Source organism: Cuculus canorus, chromosome 10 (genome assembly GCF_017976375.1).
Source record: "Cuculus canorus isolate bCucCan1 chromosome 10, bCucCan1.pri, whole genome shotgun sequence".
NCBI lineage: Eukaryota > Metazoa > Chordata > Aves > Cuculiformes > Cuculidae > Cuculus > Cuculus canorus.
Genome location: NC_071410.1, coordinates 7,456,920 through 7,480,564, shown reverse-complemented (window position 1 = coordinate 7,480,564; position 23,645 = coordinate 7,456,920). Strand labels below are relative to the sequence as shown.

At 49.3% G+C, this 23,645-nt stretch overlaps 1 protein-coding gene across 6 annotated transcripts; it reads left to right on the top strand.

The window, feature by feature from the left end:
• The first annotated feature begins 290 nt into the window (after positions 1 to 290).
• CD40LG (CD40 ligand) lies at positions 291 to 23,420 on the top strand. Of its 6 annotated transcripts, none has more exons than XM_054075752.1 (9): positions 291 to 751; positions 4,156 to 4,291; positions 11,280 to 11,657; positions 14,954 to 15,693; positions 17,509 to 17,646; positions 18,885 to 18,930; positions 19,212 to 19,259; positions 19,560 to 19,622; positions 21,051 to 23,417. In XM_054075752.1, exons 4-9 carry the CDS (start codon positions 15,538 to 15,540, stop codon positions 21,419 to 21,421), a joined length of 822 nt encoding a protein of 273 aa, XP_053931727.1. In that variant the 5' UTR covers positions 291 to 751; positions 4,156 to 4,291; positions 11,280 to 11,657; positions 14,954 to 15,537; the 3' UTR covers positions 21,422 to 23,417. The 6 variants fall into 6 exon arrangements, with proteins under 6 accessions (XP_053931727.1, XP_053931725.1, XP_009560796.2 ...); XM_054075750.1 differs by having other exon boundaries at positions 4,128 to 4,291; XM_009562501.2 differs by lacking the exon at positions 291 to 751 and having other exon boundaries at positions 3,935 to 4,291.
• Positions 23,421 to 23,645: the final 225 nt, after the last annotated feature.

Genomic DNA, 23,645 nt, shown 5'->3' with positions numbered 1-23,645 from the left:
AAGTCAGTTCATCTCAAAGTTTTGTGGACTCTATCCAGCCACTGCCCCCACAGAGCAGCATCCACATCTGGCTGGGTCTGGTTGTGGCTCTGGAAACTAGAACCTCTGGATTTGTAGAGGCTGTAGAGCAGTACGGACTAATTCAGAAAAGCCGGGTTCTCAGGAGGGCAGGGGGGGATGATAGTGCTTCTTGGAAACTACCCAAAATGTCACCAAGTCTTGAGTGTGTGCTGGATGATATTTAACAAAAGTCACCATGTGCGTCTCACCAGTGTGAGGAACGTTGTGTGCAATCTGGGTATTCGACTCAAATCACTCCATAGAAAAACACTAATTAAAAGTGATAGGCAATTACGGAAGTCCTCCAGCTGGACTTCTTGATGCATAAACGAGTTGGGTTTTTAAAGGTACAATAACTAGATTTTAAAGAAAATCTCCTGACTTTAGTCAAGCTGTCAAAGAACAAAGACTTTTGCGATGTGACACTATCATAGTTCCATCCACCTCACATTGTTTGTTGGTGCTGGATTTGTGCCATGTTTTCAGAAAAGATTAACATCAAAATACTCTTCTTTCCCTGCTTGAGCTTGCACCAGCGACTGTTGATTTTAAGTGTGCAAAGAGCAGCCAGGAATTTATTTTGCTTGCAAAACATAAAGGTACTTTGCTTTACACATTATGAAGAATAACAGCATCAAGACTGCGCCGTGCTGCAGATTCACAGCACCCGAGGTCTTTGTGTAGCACAAAGGTGAGTGATTTACTCTGAGTAAAAGAGCTGGGGCAGGAGGGGAAAGGGGTTTTTTTCCACTCTGCTCCGTGCAGGATCTAAGCACCCTCTCACTGACCTCTGCATTTGCCGACAGAGTGTGAAATGATTGCCCATCACTTGCCCTTGGCAATTTGAACTGTTTTTCTGTGTTTGTCCAAATATGAAAGACCAGGATCATGGTTGCTGCTTCTTTGAAAAAAAATTATTAAGGACGATTCAGTTTATTAGGTGGATTTAAGGTGTAAAATCTGTATGAATTATCTATAAGATAGCATATTGGGCAAAGCTGGTCAGTGTGAGACTAACAGCTTTTTGCAAGTGCAGGGCTGGAGGATGAGCCAGGTCCGAGGAGGAGGTTTATAGGTCTGTCATTCAAAACACGCTGTTACAGACCTCTTGTCTCAACGGAACACCCACAGGATAGTGTTATGATGGGGAAGATTAGAAGGTAAAGCCACGCTGGAGCTCACAGCCACAGACAGACTGCGAGTTGAGGGATGTACCATGCATTGTCATCCTGCAAGGCATCCTTGTGCAGCATCCTCCCAGCATGGGCACAAGCAGTGACCCCACTCCTTGCAAAGAAATCCACTGTCTGCCCACAAATTGTGTAGTGATGTCCCAAAAAGTACGTTTTAAAAAAAAATTATTGCTTTCCTTGCTTACACAGGAAAACAGTCTGGAAATGCTGCTGAGAAATGGCAGTTTGGGAAGTAGCCCTGGCATCATCCCGCAGGGTACTGGCACTGCTCAGGCCACAGCAAGCTGCCAGGCTGGTCTTATGCTAGGCAGATTTCCCACACTGGCAGGCTGCGAGGCACAAAACAACCGTGTAACAATGACTAAGGAAAATTACAGCCCATCTCTATGCAGCAACCTTAGGAAAGGAAAGAGGTTTCAGGGAAATAAGTCTTCTCTGTTGCTCTTCCTTGCCTGGGGAAAATGTGGCTTGGCAAACTGTGGAGTGCAGGAACCTAGAGCTTGGTTTATCCTTCCGTGCGTATCCATCCTCATTGTCTCTCATATATGCAGCTGCAGCAGGCACAGAAATTTGCTTTAATGCAGACTGAGAACCCAAGGACCTTCTGGCTTTTATGCTAATGAGGACAGCTACGCGCTTCCTTGCATGCAGCGGTGCATCAGGAGTTTAAGCAGCGGCAATCCTGCCCCTGCCACAGAGTGTTTGTGTCAATAAGAGCAGAAATGTTGCGCATCTCTGCAGGCACAACCAAAGGGAAAAATTAATGCATCTAGTCAGTCTGACTCAGTTTGAGCAGTTCTGGAATTGTGTTCTGAATTTTTTTATCAATCTTGAAAGGAGGGAGAGAAATCTGTAATTAAATCAATGCATATGGAAACGAGCATCTGCCACAGAGCCAGTTTAACTTCTTTGTGTTAAATATGTATTGCTGTTGGCACGCTATTTGTGACATATTCTTTGTATATAAGGGTGTTATTAAATTGGATTTTGGCTCGATTTAAGCAATTAAATGAGTCAAATCATTATATGCTTCTGAAGGATTTTTTTAAGCTGTTATGCTGGCTCTCGAGACTGCCTCTCAGCTGACAGCTACCTTTATCATTTATGATTATTCAGAAGTAGGTTTGGGTAAATCATGCAGCTGACAAGCTGTCAGTGTTCAGGTTTTCGCTGACCAAATGTGAAACTAAGAGCCCTTCTTGTAAAGCTGCATTTGGATTTGGTTTGGTTTTTCAGATACTTCTTTAAGAGCCCTTCTGAAACCTCAGCCAGACCAATGGATTCAGTATCTTCGGTCTAATTCTTTGGTTGGTTTAAACGCAAGTAGCTCTATTTCAGCCATCTGGCACACAGTAAAAATGCTGAGGGCCTGAAGTTTTTATGGCGTGAGAGAATATATTGTAATTTTCCATGTAGGAAGTTAGTTTGGTCTTGCATTTCCTGAATGCTCAATGCTCCCATTTACTCCCGGGATAAGGTCAGCATGATCCATGATTCTTTGTTTCTTTTCAGGCCCTGGTTTAGAGCTTAGACCTCCCTATGTCTCTTTTGTGCATGGACTTGAGTGCTTGCTGCCATGTGGGTGGCATGGTCAGAGGATGAGCATCTCTTCTTCCTGAGGTGTATACTCATTTCTTCTTGAACTGGGAAATCCAGCTGTGTCAATATGGCTCAGTCAGGAAGGATGCTTGGTTTGGCCTCATTAGATGTATATTTTTGGCTGCAGACAGTTTTCACCACGTGTGTATAGTCCTCTGTGTCTTTGCGAATTACAGGATATTATATCCTGCTTTGTGTTGCTTCCACTGCTGCAGCTGAAAGAGGCAAATGTGAGCGGTTCAAACAGCAAGGGTCACCTCTGGCTGCTTTTGTGTATTATAACGCTTTGAGATTATTAGTGCTATTAGTGCTACTTTATATGCCTGAGGACATGTAATGTGTTTGCATCTATGCTATTAAGTTTGTCACTTGTTTGTGGGCGGACTCATCAAGTTGACGGTGATTGCAATGGATACGTGGTGCAGCTCCTGCATGACGAGTGCCATGTCGCAGTGCTAGCATGGTAATTTCAGGAGGCTCCATCAGGACAAGGCTCATCTGCTGTGTAGATGTCCAGAATGAAATGATGCTCACTGATCCCAAAGACTTTAACATTTGTCACACTCTGCTGCTGATGCAGTCTTTGAACATTACATTTGCTGTATAGACAGCAAAAGATACAAGAATAAGAAATTGACTGAGACAAGGAAGGCAAATGCTACATTTTGGCCTGGTGATAAAATAAGAAGATATTTGGAAAAGGCACCTGCAATGCCCAGTGGAAGAGGGATAACACAGAGCTCGCGTGCACCAGGCGCAGTGCTTTACATATGCCTTAGTCCTCAAAAGGAGGCAGTAACAGACTGTGTGCAAGCCACCTCTTCTTCCAAAGGTCCTGATTCCCAAAGCTACCACTGCTTCCTTAGGAGCCATGCTGTGTTCCAGAGCAGCCATCAAACGGTGCAGTGTGAAAAGCAAACTTCCCATCAGCTTTAGCTTTAAGAAGTGCTCCTTTTAGTGTATTGCATCTGTAAAATTATTGAATTCTCACTGCTAAGGTATAGAAAATCGTAGAGTGGCTCGGCAAGGATCAGGCAGATGGGTGAAACAAGGGGAAAAAAGAATTTCTGTCGCAGTGTGTAATCAAACCGTGGTGCTTCCAGCTCAGGGATGCTACAGGGGACAGCATTATGCACAGGTCTCTCCTAAAGGCAGCTCTCTGGATGTAGCCCCCAGTGTAGGAAGTTACAAGCTTTGATGGACGAAGTGGGTGGTATTTAATTTCCTTAATTATCAGCTACTCATATGGTCACTAGATCTTTGATTTTAATGTAGGATGGCTTTTATGTCTCCTGAGCTCCAGATGACTTGGTCTGCTGTTGTAATTCAGCCCCTCAACTCATGTAATGGTGTGTGCTGAGCATCATGCAACCCCATCCTGCACCCTCTAACACCATGTGTGGGAATGAAAGCTGCTGGCTAATGTGCCACCAATCCAGGTAAGACTTTCTGCCTTGTCACCACCAAAACCTGCAGGGACACAGCAATTCAGGAGTCATGGTTGCTGAGTGCTTCCTTGGCCTTAATTCTATCCCGGAGCTGCTGAGCGTTGGGGCTTGCTGTTCACTGAGGCTGTATGCTGTGCTGATATATGAAACACTCAAGGGCTCTTTATGATTATTTTATTTTGATATCCCCAGGACAGATCTATAATTTCAAGAGCATTTCATTTCCCATGCAGAGCTCTGGTCTTTTTCCTACCTGAGGCATAATTTTATGAATGACTTACTGGCACTTTGCCACCGTATTGCAAAGCATTGTAGGCTGTTAAGGAAGAAATTCACTCCTCCTTCTGGGAAGGAGAAAGTTGTCGCATCCCATGGACACCAGGATATCTGCAGGCTGTGAGGAGGATGCAGGAGCAGAGGCTGCAGGTGGCCTGCGATCCTCTAGGCTGTGTTGCTGCTCTTGTGCCATGAAAGGGGTGAACATATCCCCCTTTGTGTGAAAAGGTTGTAAATTGTGCCTTCCTCCTAAGTGCTTATATGCAGCTGGAGAAGGATTTCTCCAGGCTTTTAGAAATCTGCTCACAGGGAGGAATTGGTTGCTGTGGAGCTCTTTGATCTTATCCCTATTTTGATCTGGAAAAGTGTACTTATATCAAGGTGGGCACCATGTCTGGTGCTGGCACAGCTGTGCAATATGTGCACCCAGTGGGGTTTTGGCTTGCACACCTCAGTGGACACAAAGCCTTGGCCTTGACCATCCCTTATGGATAGAGATGGTTTCAGCTCCAGATTCCACGGCACTGCAGAGGTGGCTTTCACTCTGGCGTGTCCAGATGGGCTCCCACGGCTGTTCTTCAGAAAGATTACTGCAACTTACTTGTCACGTTGATCTTCGGTGGGGTTTTTAACAAAAGCAGTTACCCTTTTTAGCAGGTTTCTAGAGAACAGAAGATCCCATGGGTGTTGTGGTGGTCTCTCTGGTTACCCATGCTCTCCTATGCCAGTTACTATGTGTGATACTGCTTTTGGCTGCAACCAATGAGTACCTGAAGAACCTGATCTGATTTTGGCACAGACAGTGTTTAGCAGCTCCTGAAATGGGCTAAACCGATATAGTTGTGTCTAAGAGATGTCCATTGTCTAATGTTAATCCAGACATGGCCTTTCCATGTGATTCTTAAGGCTCTGTGGACCTCAGTCTTTAACCTCCTGGGATGCCCATCACCCTTGCAATGCAGGGATGAAAATTTTCTTCACACTTCCCCTCTTTGAGCTCAGGCATGTGAGGGAAGGTGGTATGAGAACTCTGGGTTTATACCAAAAGTGTTTTAAGCACTTGCAGGACTTTTTGAAGAGTGGGGCTCATTCTTAGAGACCTGAATCTTGTGCTTCCGCCCTCTAGGACAAGCTCAGTGTTTTTTCTGGCAATAGCAGATCAAGAGGTCATTTCTATTATGAAACTATTCTGAGGCTGTTTTCAGCAGCAGCAGCCAGTGCTCAGAAAATGAACCTGATTAAACATTAGGAGAAGATTGTGTAATTGCCTGGTTTTGTGGTTCGTTATAGTTTTGCATGGGTGGGCACTGTGGTGTGAACCTACTTTCAGTTCCATTGATGTTCTCACCTTGCAAAACTTAAGAAAAAAAAAAAAAAGAGTCCCCTTTTCAAAGATCCTGATGACCACCCTAGAGAAGGGAAGCTCTGCCTGGGCTTACGAAGAGTTGCTCTGGAAAGGAGGAGGTATACCCTGAGCAACGTTTGGGGTCCCCAGGTCAGCTTTCATCAGATGACATGGTGTCATGGTAGGGTGCAAAGGGAGGTGGGAAGGTGCTGCCTGGGACTCTGGCTGAACCTGGGCATCAGTGAGGAAGCTGAAATCCTCAATCAAAATCCTCAATCCTCTGTCTCTGCAGTTTGATTTTGGGATCTGAACTCATAACCAGCACCCACCTTTGAAGGCACGTAGCTGCGGGTCTGATGCATGAGATGTGTTTGGAGGAGCCTTATGCAGATGAAACTTGCTCTTCCACTGTGACTTGATCCTGGGGGAACCCATATGTGGATAATAATTTTAGGTTTTTAGCCCCATCCCTCCTCAATCAGAGTGTTTGAACACTCTGGGTTTTTTTAACTCTACAGTCATGGGGCACTGGAACAGCTGCCCAGGGAGGTGGTTGAGTCGCCTTCCCTGGAGGTGTTTAAGGAACGGGTTGATGAAGTGCTTAGGGACATGGTTTAAGGGAGTGTTAGGAATGGTTGGACTCGATGATCCAATGGGTCCTTTCCAACCTGGTGATTCTATGATACAGGAACTTTTCCTTATGGGAAACCTCTGGGAAGTATGAAAACAGCAGATGAACTCAGTGTGGTTCCTCATCACAGCTTGAGCATGGTGGGACAGGAGCCATCGCAGCGCTCCCACATCACGAAGCAGCCTTGTGAGAGGGGCCAGGGCCAGGCGTGGGACTCCCAGCACAGCAGCCGCTCTGCAGGAGCTGTCTGGGTGCCTCTGTGGTAAAAGTGAGATAAGCTGAGTCTCTCAGCCCTCTGCAAACAGGCTGCAGGCTGCAAGATCCGAGAAGCACTGTGCATCTGCTGGTAAGCGTGACCTGTACCTAGAAACTGCAGTGGATTTGCTGTCAGCCTCAGCAGGATGCAGGGCCTGGGGCTGCAGCATCTTCCTTATTCCTTGAAGGATGGGAGATGCCCTGCTCATGTATTGGGGCTGTGATTTACCTGGGCTGGAGCTGCTTCTTGGAAAGGCCTTTTCTCTGGGTTGAAAAGGACAGAGGGGAATGCTGTCCAATGCCATACAGCCACCGGGCACTATGCATGGCCGCTTCTACTGATGTCATTACTCATTTTCAGTTGTGCAGCTGCAAAAGATGCATAGCACAGGCAACTCAGCAAGGTGTTTAGAGACCTGCATGTCTCTGGACAGTGACTAAAATAAGTTCAAAGCAGGTCTTCCTGATGACAAGCGTGTCTGGCTCTGATGAAAATGTTGTGCCAGTAGGCAGAAGAGCTTGAGCTGCAGCACAGCCTTTTGCCATCAATACCTGTGTTGAAAAGGAAGTATCTCCCTTGGGAAAATGAAGTGTGGAACAGCTTATCTGCACAGTGACCATGGTTTTAGCTTTCTCACTGTTTAGAAAGAGAAATATCTTAAAGCCCCTGCTGTCAATGCATTTGGTAGCACCATCCCACTGCAGCACCGCCATGAGAAACCTCCATCTTCCATCTGGTACATTCTCAGAGCACTGTGGGGAGAGGTATCTTGATGTTTGTGATCGCACTGCTGCCACGAATTTCCTCTACAGAAGCCCCCCGAGCTGCTGGGACCACTGGTGTGGAGGCAGGAGTTTGTGGGCGAGGCTGTGGAGCTCTCATCATGGTGCACTGGCCCACCAGTCACCTGTGGCCATAGAGGTCCTGTATGCATGGTACTTCCCAGGAATCCACTGCAGGGGAAAACAAAAGAGACAATTCCTGGTGTGACTAAACACTCCCACTTATTACATACAGCTGCCTCTGCAATGCTTAGACATGAACTTAGTCAGGTGTGAGCTGAGGCTGGGGTGCCAGTGATATCCTTGTCCTGATGGTTGGTTGTCGCTCCAGTTTCTGCAGCCAAAGCTCCTTCATTTTGCAGCATTAGAAAGAGGGATCTGCCCCAGTGGCCAGGATTTAGCCAGGGGGGTGCCTTCCCACGTTGGCAGGATAGTTTCCATAGCACCAGGAGTGTTCTTTCATTTCCACTTCTGGGTGTTTTTTCATTTTAATTTTACTAATGAGGTGGCATGGACCTGATCTTGCTGCTCAGGTTTCTGCACCCACATGATAGCTCCTACAAAAGGGGTGCTGCACAGCCCTGCCTGGGGGTTATCTGTGCTGTCACGACCATCAGCAAATTTGGATGGGCTTTACACCAGCCCTGGTCACAGCACTGGGGCTGCCAGGCTGGCTTGGGGCTGCCACTTGCTCTTCCCGACCGTGGCTAGCAGGGCTTTGGCTGAGCACACGCTAAGCCAGACCTGGGATCCACACTTAGCCTTGTTCCCACAGATGGTGGGGAAAGCGGAGGTGGCTGGACCTTGAGGAGACACGCCAGCCACAGGGCACTGCCCCTTCAGCTGTGCAAAGAAAAACCTGCAGCTTGGGGCTGTTCAGATGGAGGAATCCCTGAAACATCAGTGCTTTATGGGAGTTGGACTTGCTCTCTGCTTTGAGCAGGACTCGTTGCTGGCCTGAGCACCGAGAACAATATCATGTTGGCAGCAGCTTCTGCAGCTTTAGTTTGGTCTTCTCGCCACAAAGCCCTGGTCTGCAGGCTGAGGGCCTGCTTGAGCCCTGCCCCTGTCCCCAGGACACAGGGCAGGCAGCAGTGTGTGCATGCTTGGCTGCAGGGCTTCTCCGTGGCACCACATCCCATCACAGGGGCCCTTCATTTTTAGCAACAACTTTCCTGGTGACTGTGCGCCGCAGGGATGGACTGGGCAGGGAAGGGGAGACGGAGGAGTCAGTAGATGGCAGAGTTGTTTTAGCATCTGTTCTCTGCCATGTCTCTTGCAGGTTCACAACGATTTTATGGTGGATTTGTTAGTAAGATGATGCCCCAAAACTTGGGCTGTCGCAGCCTGGCCTAGCTCGACTTGGGGCTGCTGCAAACCAAGTGGTTGGAGCGAGCGTTCCTGCCGCAGGGCTGGCGCTGCGCAGGGAGAGGGCTCCTCGCAACGCCCGCGTGCCTGGCTCAGCATCATGGTTTACGCCGAGACAATGGGCTGTGGGTTACCCTTTCGGTATCTATTGAAGGCAGTGCTGCTCTGCCTCGGCATCACTTCGCAAGAGATTCAATATCAGTTTTGCTGCCTCCAACTGTGGGTGCATCGTCTTGGTCAGGCTCTCAGATGGAACACTGCTAGACAGTGTGGCTGGATTTCCACCCCCGCACAGATCCTTCCTACCCCAGGAGCTGCCTTCTCCCTAACAGGGGCTGAGGATTCTCTCCCCAAAGCCCTCAGGTCAGAGCAGTGTTCCATGTCTGCCCCTTACCCTTTTAGCAGCTCACCTTTGCTGCCTGAGCTCCTGCCAGCAGCATCGTTTTCTCGTGCTCATCTTGGGGCTGTCTGTGACCCGAAGGAGGATCCCAGTGATCCTGAGGGATGAGCACAGCGTCCTGGGGAATTCAAAGGTCAGCAGAGGGGAAGGAGAGAAGTGACAGTGAAGACTGAAGGAGATGCAGCAGAGAGCCATGGTGATGATTCTAGTACTGGTGAAGAAAGCCCTTTTGATGAGAGTGTTGTGGAGGTCACTGTGTGTAAGGTTTTGAAAGAGGTGAGTAGTTTGCGTTAATATTACCTTGGCAGGGGGAGTGTGGTTTAATGCAGGAGAGAAAAGCACAAGATTAAATTAGTGGTTGCCAAATCAACCCTGGAAGATTGCCGATCTCTTGGTAATTTCCAATCACGATACGGGTGATTTGCTGCAAGACATGTCAGTGCCGTGTGGCCCCGGGGGGTAACCAGGCATGGCCAGCCTCGGGCTCAGCCAGCGAGAGGGCTCACTGCAAACCTCTGGCTATGGAGGGAAAGGCTGTGCAGGTTGGCAGCATCTCACCCACCTCCTACTACAGGAACCACCCAAACTCCTTGGGGTCTTATCCAGCCCAGGCTGCACATGGCATCCTCTCCTGAACATTGGCCAAGAGCTGTGAAAATCTCCTTAGGGCACTATGCAAACCTACAGGCATTTCCCACCCACATCACTGCGGACCCTCATGGGATGGTGGGAGCTGATGGATGGGTCACCAACGAGTGCTTGGAGCCTGCAGCGTAAGGAGGGACAGTGGCATCAACCATCTCCTCCAGAGGCTTTTGTTTTGTTTGTGAGGATGCAGAAGGTGCAGTCCTGGCTGCCTTTCAGTGCCATCCTGACAGGGCAGGTGGGGGAGGAAGGGGCGATGCAAAGATGATGTTGGGACCCTCCCCACCCACCTAATCATGCCGTGCTGTGGGAGGCAACCACTGGCATCGGCAGCCTCACAGCCTCCCGCGCCTTTTGCTTTTCCCTTCTTCTGCCCTCTCCTTTTGCAACATGAAAGGGCAGAGCCTCACTGGGCCGTTTCCCTGCGGCTTTGATGGTTGCGGGCCCCCGCACCCTCTGCCGCTTTCGGCACCCGGCCAAGTGCGAGGGGACACACGGGATGCTCCCACTCCCTTCTGCTGTGACTCGAGCAGCAGGGGCTTGTTTGGCTGGGCAGGGAGTGCAGTGCTTCCCGTGCCACGTTCTATTTTTAGGAGGCCAGGAGGAGTAGGTGCAGCCGTCCCAGCAAGAAGTTTCTAGTGCCATTTGCGGTTTCACAGCTTCGGTAAGGCTTAGCATCAGCAGTTTAGAGCCTGGGTGCTCTCTGTGGCTCAGCACAGCAAGGCTGGCATCGCCGCCCAGATGTGCAGCCCAGATGTGGTACGAGAGCCACATGCCCTTTGGGGCCCTTCATCCTCTGTGGCATCACTGGGGTTGGTTTGTCTGCCTTTCCCTGCTCTCCATGCACCTCAGTCCCCTTGGGAAAGGCTGGCTCAGGGTGCACCCATGGGTGGTACAGCGGGGCAGGGAGGGGCGGAGGGGAAGGGTCACAGGGGATGGTAGCCCTCGAAGCAGGGCAGCTCAGAGGGATAGCAGCAGTGCAGTGTCATTCTCTGCAGGTGTTTCCCATTGCTCTTCGCTGCTTTGGAGAGTGGCAGAGAAGGGTCAGATGTCCCTTCTCCTCTCCAAGGAATATGCAGTTGAGATGGTGCTCTATACTCTGCTCTGATCTGCCTGCTGGGCAACAGGAACCTGAGATGTCTGCTGGAGACAGGAACTTCTGCTGATGTCTGCATGGGTGTCTCATGGCTGATGGCCATGTTGAGCAATGGGACCGAAGCCTGGCATTTCCACCATAGTGGCTACAACCACCATCTTCTGTTCTTTTCTTCCACAGAGAGACATGACCATCATAAATATTGGCAGCTTTCTATCCTTGAGGCTACTTTTTGCTGCTCTGGACTTCAAGAGCTTTCTCTCATTCATATCAACGTAAAAACGAATGGAAACTGTAACGCAACTTTTCCTTCTCCGGATGCTGGTGATGTTTTCTGTGGTGTTCTGGCTATGTCTGTTGTCTCTTCCTCTCTGGTGATGGGGTTGTCCCGGAGACACAAGAGCTCAGAGGATGCATGAGAGGGAAAAATCGAAAGAAGTGACAAAGCAAATGATGGAAAAGCTCAAATTTCCTTTCTGTCCTTGGCCATGTGCTGAAGGGACTTAATTCAGCTTTCTCTCATAGGTTCCCCTCTGCATCCCTCCCATAGCATCACAGGTAAACTCTTTTTGTGACTCAGAATACAATCTTCTTTTTATTGCAATTACTGTATCGTTCTTAGTACTGCACAGCACCCAGTTTTGTTGATTGTGAAGACCATGCGGGGGGTGAGCAGCACATTTTAAAGAGCTAGTCATGAAACCGCAGCAGGCACCCAAAAAAATTCACTCTCTTCTCATCGGCTTTCACCTTGCTGCCTTCAGAAATACTCCCAGCCTTTGACAGATCACCCAGGCAGGCAACCGGATATTTTCTCAGTAAACAAAACTCTGAACACTCAGTACAAGTGGAGACAATTTGCTGATCAGCGGAAATACCACATCTAGGTCAATAGGAATGCAAGTGATGGATCACATTTTCCCATTGTCTCACCCGGGGGTTATCTGGCTGGAGGAACGGTGCCAGTTTGGGTTCACAAGTAAATGGTCATGGTTACGTTCAGAGGGTTTAGGGGGGTGAGAGAAAACATTGTTGGTTTCTTGTTGGTGGGCTCATCAGCAGGTGAAGATGTGACTTCACCTTCCCTAGGGTTATCCCATACAGGCAGACTCTCCTCTCTGGTGCTGTGTCCTCCCTTCATTGCTCATCATCCCTCTGGACCATGCCTCTCTTTCCTCAAGGTTGTGTCCACCCTCTGCTTTTCTCCCCCATGTTCCTACAGCTGCCAAGTGGTCGAAGATGTGCAGCCATGGGATAACATGGGCATTGAGGATTTGGAGTCTTTCCTCCATCCCTACCACCCATGTGAAGCAGTGAGTGGGCAACAGCTCATGTCCCTATGGGTCACCACCACTGCACACCCTGCGGCAACTCTGTCCTCCTGGGCTTCCTGGCTCTGAACAACAAGTGTGATGAGGTGGCCTGATGGGGTTCTGCCTTCTTCAGAGCTCAGTTGGTGTCTCCTGGCAGGTCTGGTGCTACTAGTATCCACTCCTGGCTTGAGCTGGAGAAGCCTCTGTACTTGGTGGTGTGGGGTGGAGGAAGCAGCTCCCAAGGGCTTGCTCCTTGTCAGCTGGGGAAGTGAGGGTCTGGATTGCTGTGGAGAAATGGTTTCCTGAAGAGGAGCTGCCGGCCTGCCCTCCCCGCTGATGAACCTCTGCCAGGATCCCTGTTGTCATATTTTCCACCCGGTTTCTCCTGTTACGGTGCTGGTGACTAGCAACTCTCAGTTTCCTGGTTTGCAGCACAAGTTGGCCAACCCTCTGGTGATGGTTTGTGCTGGGTACCCAAAACTGGAGCCTTTCCCCATTCTCCTCACCAAACCCGGCAGCCCCTCTGAGGCTGCTGCCAGCTCCAGCTTCCCCATCAAGGTGCGTGTGATGGGGCTGGTGATGCACTTGGGGTTTCCGGCATTACCTACAGGTTCTTCTCATTTCAGCGAAATGGTGACGAGTGGCTATTCAGAAACAGCTTTGAAACAGTTTTTTCTGCTGGGGACAACCAGGGCTCGGGAATAGTTGTGCAAAACCTCACTTGCTGCTTTCTGCAATGCTCATTGCTGTGGTTTCACGCGTTATCAGTTGCCTTTCAGTCCAGACACTCAGGATTCGGGGAAAGTATGAAGCGATGGCTTCTCATGTCGTTTTGTTTCTCAGGTAGAGACTACCCTCAGTGTGACTGTTATATTCAGGGGAAGCTCTGAAAAGCCCTGAAAAATGCTGGTGAGCATCATGGGGTTGAGGCATGAGGTAATGACTCAGGGGAGCGGGTGCTGTGCCCCGCCACGGCCTCGTGGCCCTCAGCTATATGGGATGTCCACCACAAAATGACTTCTTGCCTGCAACCATGGCAGGAACACTGTGTAGGAACTCAGTGTCAGACTTGTCGAGGAGGCCAGGGGTGGCCTTTCACAGATAACGGATATTTTAAGATAAAAAGGAATAAAAGCAGTGGCTTGGCCATGCCCTTAGGCTTGGTCCCACGCAGAGCAGGACTGTGAGCCTGAGGAACCATGTCCAAAGCCCTGCTGATGCCAAGGGAACTCCCTTTGCCACTTAACTCGGCTCATCCCCAACACCATTTGGGTCACACAGTTCCTGCCAGGAGGATGCTCTTGAGGAGACTGGGGAGCCCCAACGGGCTTGAAGAGCAGGGCAGCCTTTGGATGGTGAGGGTGCTGGGTTGCCATCAGGGCACAGGCACCCAGGGGCAGGGTCCACAGGGACCATTCGCTCTTTTAGAAGGCAAAACTGACAATGAGGGGCTGACCTCAGAGCTGACTGCTCTGTCCCAAATCTCTCCTTGTCACAGAGAGGTTGTGTCGCTCCAAGGCACCAGCAAGAGCCTCAGCCGTGGGCTCTCCTCTGCCCAGCCGCTGAATTGCTGCCCACGAAGGCCCTGGTGCCATCCCACACTTGTGATTTCGATGCTATTTTTAGGAACACAGTGACCTGCCAAGGTCAGACTCTAACTTGGTTGCAGAGATGTTCGCGTTCAGTTATCAGCTTTTGAATTTGCAGCTCGCAGCTCCCTAACCACACAGGACAGGATGCAAGAGGGGGTAGAGAGAAAAAGCAAATGCTGGACTCCATCCTGCAGCGCTCTGAGCGGCCCTGACAAGGGGCTGTGTACCTTCCTCTCTTGGGCTTGCTGGCAAGCAGAGTGCTGCTCAGCACCTTGCTGCTTCTAGCAGAATCCAGCCTTTTATTTGTTTCTTGCACATCTGATAAGAGCATCACCTTTGGCACGCTACTTTCAAAACAACTTTACTTGACGACTGCCTTCAAACCAGCTCTTCAGCTCTCCTCACAGTACAGCCTTGCAGCCCTTCTCCTTTGCACCCCAAGAGACCCCCAGATTTATTCTCTTTATGTGGAGAAAAGGCGGTCTGTCCTCTGTTGCAAGCAGCGAGGACTCCTCTACTTTTACTTTAAACTATTTTATTGGTAGTGCATGGCTACCCGGGTATCAGATGCCCGAAGAGCTATGGGGCAGACCTTGCCTCCCTGCTCCAGAGGCGAGGGTGCGTAGAGGGGACATGGGCTGCTCAAAGTTGCACAAAGGTGATTCTGGGAGGTCAACAGCTGGCAGGAGTGCCCAGAATCCCCAACAGCCCTCTTCATACCCAAATATATATATAGGTAGGTAACGTGGGTAAGTGGGCACAGGGTCTGAGATGGATTGTGCCCTTGGGTGCAGGGTGAGCGTCTCGCTAGGGTACCAAGAAAGCTGTTTAAAACTTGCCTACCAAAAGTGATGGCCAAGAACCAAGACCCAAAGTCCTTCTTTCAAGGAGCATGAAAGCTGTGCTCACACTGGGGCTGCAGTGCCCATTGAGATGGTTCTTTCTTCAGGACCAAGGATGAGTCTTCACCAATGGGGAGAACAAGGCAAGGCCAGAAAACAGCACAACCTGCCTACCTCAGCCAAGTGTCTTCACTGCCAAATCATCCCTCTCATGAAGGAAACAAGACAAAAAGCATTTCTTCCCATTTTGAGAAACAACTGACTTTCAGAGCGCTTCCTAGCCCTTGGTAGTCCAACCTTTCTGTTCAGCAGCTCTGTCCATATATTCACGGGCTTCATTTCTTTGAAGACAGCTTGCCATTAAACTTTCATCCACAGCAGGAAAAAAACCCACTGAGGCATAGTTTGGAGTGTTTTGAGGGCAAATATGAATATATGGAGTAAGAACCTCTCTCTGCTTCTGGTAGAACAGTAGAAAAAAGCATGGAAGCGCACTAGAGAAGAAAGTCTAAGCAACCTTTTTTTTGTTGTGGGAGACGGTAGTGAACAAACCTACCCGCTATGAAGAGCTTTTTCCAGGAAGTGTAGGTTGCTGCAACCTGTATCCCTTGAGCAGCAGGCGCTCAGGAAACAGTTCTCATGCTGCTTGCAAGCAGCTCATTTGACGGAGTCCCAGCAACGTGCACAGAGGATGGACGAACCCTATAGCCCTGCAACACCCCGACCCATCAGCAGCACCTCACCCAGCACCATGAAAATGCTCATAGGCTTCCTCGCTGCATTTATTTTAGCACAGACAATTGGGACCGTACTCTTCTGTTTGTATCTCCACATGAAGATGGATAAGGTAAGTGGAGAAATAAGGTTATCTCTGCCAGATTGCTATTGTGATTTGCCTTCAGCCGTGGTGAGATGTGCTCACCAAAAGGATCAACATGATAGATGATGATGCTGGATGGATGCAAGAGTGGTATTTATTACACCCATGTTTTCATTTCTGTTTTAATTTACCACTAAGATGTACGCTGAGGAAAAGGTCTATTCCCTTCACTAACGAAACAAGAATGGATCAATCAAGAAGAGCCGCTAATAACAAACCTGGCACCTATGGTCGGTCTGAGGAGTGGAAAGTGTAGCTTAAACACATAAGTGGCTGTTTTAGGCTTTGTGATGGTTTTTTTCTGGTGCTATAGAGGCACTGTGACACTAGTTGTGAGGATAGAGAGTCCGGAAACTAAAAATTTTAGTGTTTGCATGTATGAATTTTATCAGCCTCTCACTTCAGATACTGTCTTTCTGTTCAGGGAAGAAAAGAGCGGATCTTAGTACTTGTCTTTTTTTTTCTGAAGAGACAAAGTATCAGAGATTTTGTCCCATACTTGGGACAATATTTGCCAAAAAAAAATAAAGATTGAATGTTTTCATTCAATTTTTTTTGTTGTTTTGGGGTTGCTGTGACTGCAGCCGCACTGCACAAGGCTTAAAATCACTGAGCTAAAGCTCCTTTCCTCCAAACCAGAGAAGACCATCAGCTAAGGAAGTGAAATATATCTAGACCCCAGAATGCGTTGTCCTTACCAGATACAATGATAAGATCATCATTACTGGTTTTTAAACATGTTGTCTCAACTTAAATCAAAATTTAAGTGAGTGACTTCTGACCTTCAAGCATGGAGAGCAAACCTGAGCTAGATGGGCTTAAAAGTCAGGGTGAGGGGACTTTGCTTCATGGAGGTTGCAGCCTGGGGTGAAAGGATGAGTAGAAGGTTCCTGGCACAGCAAAACATGACTGCATGGGACTGAGGCAGAGGGTCAGAGGCAGCTAAACTGCAGTCACTGGTGGCAGGAGGATTTCAGCTGCCTCCCAATCTCTCAGCAGGGCTTCAAACCCCCCCCTCCAAATCAGCCCTCTGCCAGGCTCTGTCCTCACATCCATCTGCACTACCTTTTACTGTTTAGCCAAATGTTAGGTTTTTACAAAAAAAAAAACAGGTGTGATTTCAAAAGATGTATTTATTTATTTATTTATTTATTTATTTTTTATTTATTTATTTATTTTGGCTTTCTGATTTTTTTCAATCTGAAGCTTTTGGCAGAACTCAGACCCAACCCACAAGTCATTTTGGTCACTTGGCAGCTCTATTAGTCAATAAGCTGGCCAAAACCAGAAATCTAAAAGCCACCATGCATGGGCAAAGCAGTGCGGGGCTGAGTGAGCATCCCAGCTGCCTGGGCCACCGGGGCAGCAGCAACGAGCCCTGAGTCACTCGCTGACATTTCTGTGTTGCTGTCTATAAATGTGGGCAGGTGGATATTTGCCACCTGCCTTTTGGAAACACCAGAGTTTCAGTTCATTGTCAAGGTGATAGAAAATGGGAAGGGATCCTGAGCAGTCCTCCTCTCATCCAGCATTGCCAGCCAGGGTCAGCCCCATGGGTGCAAATCCTCATGGTTGTGGGTGCAGGTGCTGTGCTGGGTGGCTGGCGGGAGCGCTTGGCACCTGCAACGTGTCTGCAGGGCTCATCCTGATGCTGAACAAGCAACCCTGAGCTCTACAGGCTGCTGTTTATTACTGGCAGGAATAGAGCATGGATCCGCTGCCAGTTGTTGCAGATTTCCAGCTAACGTTTCATTCACCCTCTTTTCTCTACCCCATCGGCAGATGGAAGAAGTACTGAGCTTAAATGAAGATTACATCTTCCTGAGGAAAATACAGAAGTGCCAGACAGCAGAGGGTCAGAAGTCAACATTATTGGACTGTGAAAAGATTTTAAAGGGCTTCCAGGACATCCAATGCAAGGTACACTGCTGTTAGGTGGATAGAAACCCCGCTGAAGGTGGAGGGGGACTCCCAGGTGCACACACAGCTTCACCCCAAGTGTTTTTTAAAACCATGGACGCCCTTAACCTTGGAGCTGCATAGCACATATCTTTTTTTATACAGTATTCTTCTTACGCTGTATTTTTACGCTATATTGATATCATTGGAAAAAAACCCTCATGCATTTTTTTCTCAAAATGGTCTTAGTCAGAGCTGGATGTGCCTCCAACATACCAAGGGATTTTCGGGGGCTTGCAGCAGGAGGGATGGAGCTGCAGCCACCCTGGCTCTGTGCTCTGATCCTTGTCTGAAAAGCACTGATTTTTCTGCTGTCTGGCACCTTGTTTCAACCCTGTGCCAGGTGGCTGTGAGGAGCACATTTATGCCCCCTTTGCCAGGCATCAGTGATGGTGCAAGGCTTGGCCCAGGTGGCATGGCTCCTGGCAGCCTATGAGGAGGGTGATGCTGTGCAAGTGCCACCCGACGGGCTCAGGGATGGCATCTCCAGCTGGTGCAGCAGCTCCTTGTGTTTGGGTGCAAAAGAGTGAACCTATTCTGCAATGTCCTCCTGGAGTGTCTGAGACCCGCCCAGCCAGGGATGAGGTGCTCTCAGCCTGCTCAGCCCTTGAATTCCCTGTTTAGGAAGGGCTGTGCTGGTCAGAGCAGGCAGGAGAGGGATGTTTCTTCCACGTTGTCAATGCCCAATGACTTCAAATGCCTCAGCTAAACTTTCGGGTTTGCATCAATACCCAATGACAACAGAAAATTGTGTCTGAGACAGACTCTGCCCAGCAGTCCTGAAAATCCCTTCTTGGAGGGGCAAGGACGTGCCTGGCGTGCTGGAAGGCACTACACGTGGGTTTAAGTGAAAAAGAGATGTTTTTTTCTTGGGTTTGTTTTGGGTTTTTTTTAAAATAATTTTTCCCTATCGCATCATTTTAATTGTGTAAAACTAAACATCATAAACTCTACAAAACTGGTGCTGCAAACAGCCATTTAGCCCACGGCTGTATGTGATTCTGGGAAGTTAGCAGGGCTCTTACCTGGGAAGAGCCCTGGAAGGGCTCTGGAGTGTCAGATATCCTCTGCTGAGAGCTGACAGGGCTGTAGGGGCAAACCACCACCAACCCAAGATGTGACCAGATCATTCCTTACACAGAAGCTTCCAAAACCACTGATTTGTACATCGTAACAATATTTTTTTGCTGTCTTTTCAGGATGAGGGAGCCAGAAAGGGGCAGCCCAAGTTTGAAATGCAGAGAGGTGAGTTTCCTGGTGTTACCAGTGCATCCATGGCTTGCTAGGAACAGGAGGAGTAGATTGGTCTAGGAAGGAGTTTCCTTCACCCTGTGACAGCCCGCTGCACAGCACGGTGGCAGGGGATGAGATTGGGGTTTGGAGCATCCCCGTGGTGGTAGGACTGTGCACAGCATGGGGGCACTGGGCATGACGGTCTCACTAGGACAGGTGGCTTTGGGTCCTACATTGCCTGAAGTAAATTAAAATTAATCCAAAATTAAATAAGTGTCCTTTTCACATTGCAGGCCATGAGCATCTCCATCTGACACACAAGAACGAGACATCAGTGGAAGGTAAGAAGTGAACACATTGAGGTCTGTTGTCACAGTGGACAAGGTGGCACAGTCTCCTCCACGGGCTTAATCTCCCAGAGGCTATCCCTGAAGGCAACTGAGTGTCTTTGTTGAGCAGAGGCCAGACTCTGCCTCACTCAGAGCTGGTGGGTCTTTGGAAGCTGTCTCTCTAAGCTGGATCTGGCCCATAAAGAAATACCAAGGGTGGGAGGCGCTGTGGTCCCTGCGGAGGAGCTGTGCTGCCCAGGATGGGACAGTGGGTGCCGAGACGTGCTTAACACTGACCTTTCTGAATTGCAGCAGAGAAGAGGCAGCCGATTGCAGCCCACCTGGCAGGTCTGGATCCCAACAAGACAGTCTCAGGTAAGCCAGACTCGCTTGGCACTGCCTTGGCAAGAGGACCAGCAGGACACAGCAGTGCACACCCCATGGCTGTACTCTGTGACTCTGCCCCACGGCTCTGTAAGGGCAGGGACCGGGGTAATAGGACTCCAGCACAAAACCGTGTCCTCAAAGCACAGCAAACTTCCCAGCAGTCACATCGCCACGTGTACCTATGCCACACAGGATCTGGACATCCCATGCCAGCTCTCCTCATCAACCTCCCTAGAAATTCACCACAATGGCTTAATCTTTATGGTGTTTTTTATGAGGGGAAAATTATTTCTCTTTATATTTAAGGAAACCAACCCCTCGCTTTTCTTTTGCACTCCAAACACAACGCTTTTGGTCTCCTGGCCATGCCTTGCTGGGCTGGCTGCTGCAGGAGGGCTCCGCTGGCATATTGTATCTGCTGACACAATAATCATCTCAGCAGTAGCGTTCCTGGTAGCAATGCCAGCTGATGGCTTTACAATCACAACGTAGATGGCTCCAAACTGATTTTGAGATGTTGCGCTTATTCACAGCCATGGCTACGGTTAGGCTTGAGAATCGTAGATGATCTATTGTATTTGCATATGTGCATCCTGTGGTTGCGTCCCCCAGTGTAGCCCCAGCTAAGGGACATCCTGCAAGAGCAAGGATTACCAAAGCAAGGAAGAACTTGCAAGGTCTGCCTCTCAATCTGGCAAAGATTTCGTAATCTGAGAACATTTGATTTAATTCTGGAGTAACTGCCAGTAATCTGCAACTGCTCTTTCCATCTCTGACGCAGCATTTCACCCAGAGCTCAGTCTGCCTATGGAAAGCTTAGTGTTAGATAAGATCAAAGAAGTGAGAAGATGGCTGTGTTTTAAAACTCCCTGCTTAAGCATTTGTTGAGCTTATAAAGCAGGTTGAAATTCCCCGGAGAGGAGCAGCTGCCTGGAGCTTGGCTCCGCACCTCAACAGTGGGGCACAGGGGAAACATTCCCGTGGTGTACATGGACATGGCCCGCGGGCTGTGTGGCTCCCCCAGCACAACCCATGAAGCCCTGCTGTGGGGACTGGGACCCTGGGCTGGGACAACTGAACCTGTTATTCCTCATGGAGCTGGGTTAGTCACTTCTGATGCTCTCGCAGGTGTCTCTGTGGGCTGGGGAAGGTGGAGGTCCAAGCTCCCTCCTGGAAGTTGTAGCTGCAGCCTATATGACCATAGCTTTCTGGTCTGTGTATTTTCTGTACCAGCTCAGAAGGAGTGCATGTTCATGAGCTACTCTGATGACCTGGTTCCCCTGGGCTGGGGATGTCCTGGGTGGGCGGGATCCACCCCCCACATCAGACAGAGGCTGCGATGCCAAATGCCCAAAATCAGCCTGCCAAACTGAATGTGTTCTCCTCCCTGCTCATCTGCCATGCTTTCCCCTACAGTGCTAGAGTGGAAGACAACAATGTATGGCCCCATGAACAACGGCTGGATATCCTACCAGGAGGGGAAACTGAAGGTGAAGGAAGCAGGGCTCTACTACATCTATTCCCAAGTCAGCTTCTGCACCAAGGCAGCAAATTCAGCACCCTTCACCCTCTATATTTATTTGTATCTTCCCATGGAAAAGGACCGACTCTTACTGAAGGGACTAGACACACACAGCACATCCATGTCTCACTGTGACCTCCAGTCCATCCGGGAGGGAGGTGTCTTCAAGCTCCGGGAAGGTGACATGGTCTTTGTCAATGTGACAGACTCAAGACGAGTGAACTACAACCCTGGCAGCACCTACTTCGGCATCTTCAAGCTGTAGTGAGGAGAGGGCCACCCCAAGCTGGAGACCCAGACCACCTTTGTTAAGCAAAGTGGCTTTCCCTGTTTCCCCTATTTATGTTCCTCTGCCTCCTTGGTTTTCTTGTTTCTTAATTTGTATATTTTGTTATTTATTAACAAGGGCGAAGGGGCCCTGAGAACACAAATGGAACAAAGTTTGAAGCTGCTGTCTATTTCACTTTGGTTTCTTCTTCGGTTGCCACTGGTTCAGTATGTGCTGCTCTTGTGTGTCTGCATCCACCATGCCCTGCGCGGGCAGAGTAGTTGTCCCCATTATGTCACAAAAGTTTTGCTTAGCAAACTCTACCATCAACGTTTCTTTCCTAACAACGTAGGGTGGCCGAGGGCACTCCATACGTATCTCTTGTAGCAATCTTCTTACAAAACATCAGCGGAAAAAACATTAAAAGGTTTAGGAACATCTCCTCTAAAGAAATCAATCAGCCAAGTGCTCTCCTTATGTGCTGGCTGGTGATGATGCACCGTTGCCACCGTAACTGTTTGCTTTATCTTGAGAACTCCATTTTTTTTCCACCTATGCCTATCTATCACACTCATGCAGCCTTCCGGCTTTGGGTGACACTACCTTGGCCGGGATCACACTCGGTGACAATCACCTCACATCAGAGTGGGCCCCCAGATCAGCAGCCATGGGGGGACTGGTGATTTCAAGCCAGAGTGTGGGTAAGTCATCAGCAGTGCTCTGACTTGAATCCCCTGGCCGTACTTCTCTCATCTCTGCAGGTAGAGGACCCTTTGCCTGTGGAAGAAGCCACCACCACCAAATTTAGACCTCCCTCCTCTCCTGAGACTCCTCCTACCCCAGAAGGAGGACTGGGAAAGCAGGGAGGTGTCAGAACCAAACTCTTCTTCTCAAGCCCTCTGCGGTGCATGTGTGGAGCTTCTTCTTGCTGTCCTCAGTGAGGACATATCCATAGCAGTACTTTCCCTTAAGCTCCAGGAGAGGAGGACTGTGCAGATGGGCAAGATCTGCTCTCAGGCAGGGGGGGACCTGCTTGACACTGCACACTGGGGTCTCCCCAACCCTCTTCAGCTTTGTCTGAGCTGGAGCAAGGTGAGCTGAGCAACGGCAGGACACAAGGAGGTTGGTATAGCATTTTTAAAATCATCTAAATTTGCCTAAAGTGACAAGCCTGGGCCATTGGGTTATGCAGGTCGCACTGGTCAGAGAGCAAAATTAGGAAACACTCATGGAAGATTCGGAAGTGGAAGAGCTCTTCAATTTGGATAATCCTTAGGGTTAGCTTGGCTGGAGCTTGCAGGTCTGGTCCTAACACAGCATCACCACTGCCAGGATGGACGGGGCAGTCTTCGCACAGGTCGTTGTGCTGGATGCCCAGCACGGCCCCCTCCCGAAGTCAGTAGAGGACAGCTCAGAGCCAGTCTGGTTTTACTATATTTTAATATGTATTTGTTTGTTGTTCTCCAAAACTGCCTAACTCTGTTGGAGAATGGACCACTTTTTGCCTCACACCATGTATAAAAACTGGTTATTTAACTGAAACCATCTTATATTTGTAAACAAAGAGGCATTGTGCACCAAGGGACTGTGTGTAGCCATAGGTGTTTTGCAGTGTATTTCGATGTTCATGGTTCCTCCTCCCCAAGTGTTTTGTCTACCATGACCCTACAACTAATACAATTTATCAATAAAGAGATAGGTTGCTTTGAATGCTGTTCACCCTTCTCAGGTCCAGGCTGGGATATTCTGGAGTCCTGCTTGGAGTCTGAAGACTGAGAGAGCAGTAAGGTGGCACTGGAGGGCACAGTAGGGACAGTCATTCCACCTCAGGGTGCCGTGGCCAGGCCCCACCAGGGGCATTTTGGTTAGAAGAAGGAGCAGGGAGCATCCTGCCCTGGGATTTCGGACACCTGGCAAGAAGAGGACTATTCCTGCCTGCCTTAAGTTCATGAAGTCTGCGGGGATGTTCCCAACTGAAGCAGAGGGATGGATGCTGCACAAGGTGAGATCCTGTGGCTGCCGCACGTGGTGTGACAGGGGTTGGGCAGCTGCTGTCTGCTGTGTGTGTGTGGGGGGGGGTCCAACCACATCCCCACTGCTGCTGAAACCCGGCCAGCCCTGTGGGCTGGAGAGCCCCAGACCTCCGCAGGGGAGGTGGAGGTGTTTGACCACGGTGGGGCTGTGGATGGAGCCAGAGGAGAAACCAAAGACCATGCAAACT

What these genes read in the sequence shown, in the direction of transcription:
- CD40LG (XM_054075752.1), top strand. Translation starts at nt 15,538, where the DNA reads ATGGACGAACCCTATAGCCCTGCAACACCCCGACCCATCAGCAGCACC. An exon ending in CAAGTTTGAAATGCAGAGAG is followed by an intron (nt 18,931 to 19,211) that starts GTGAGTTTCCTG and finishes TTCACATTGCAG; the next exon opens with GCCATGAGCATCTCCATCTG. An exon ending in TCCCAACAAGACAGTCTCAG is followed by an intron (nt 19,623 to 21,050) that starts GTAAGCCAGACT and finishes TTTCCCCTACAG; the next exon opens with TGCTAGAGTGGAAGACAACA.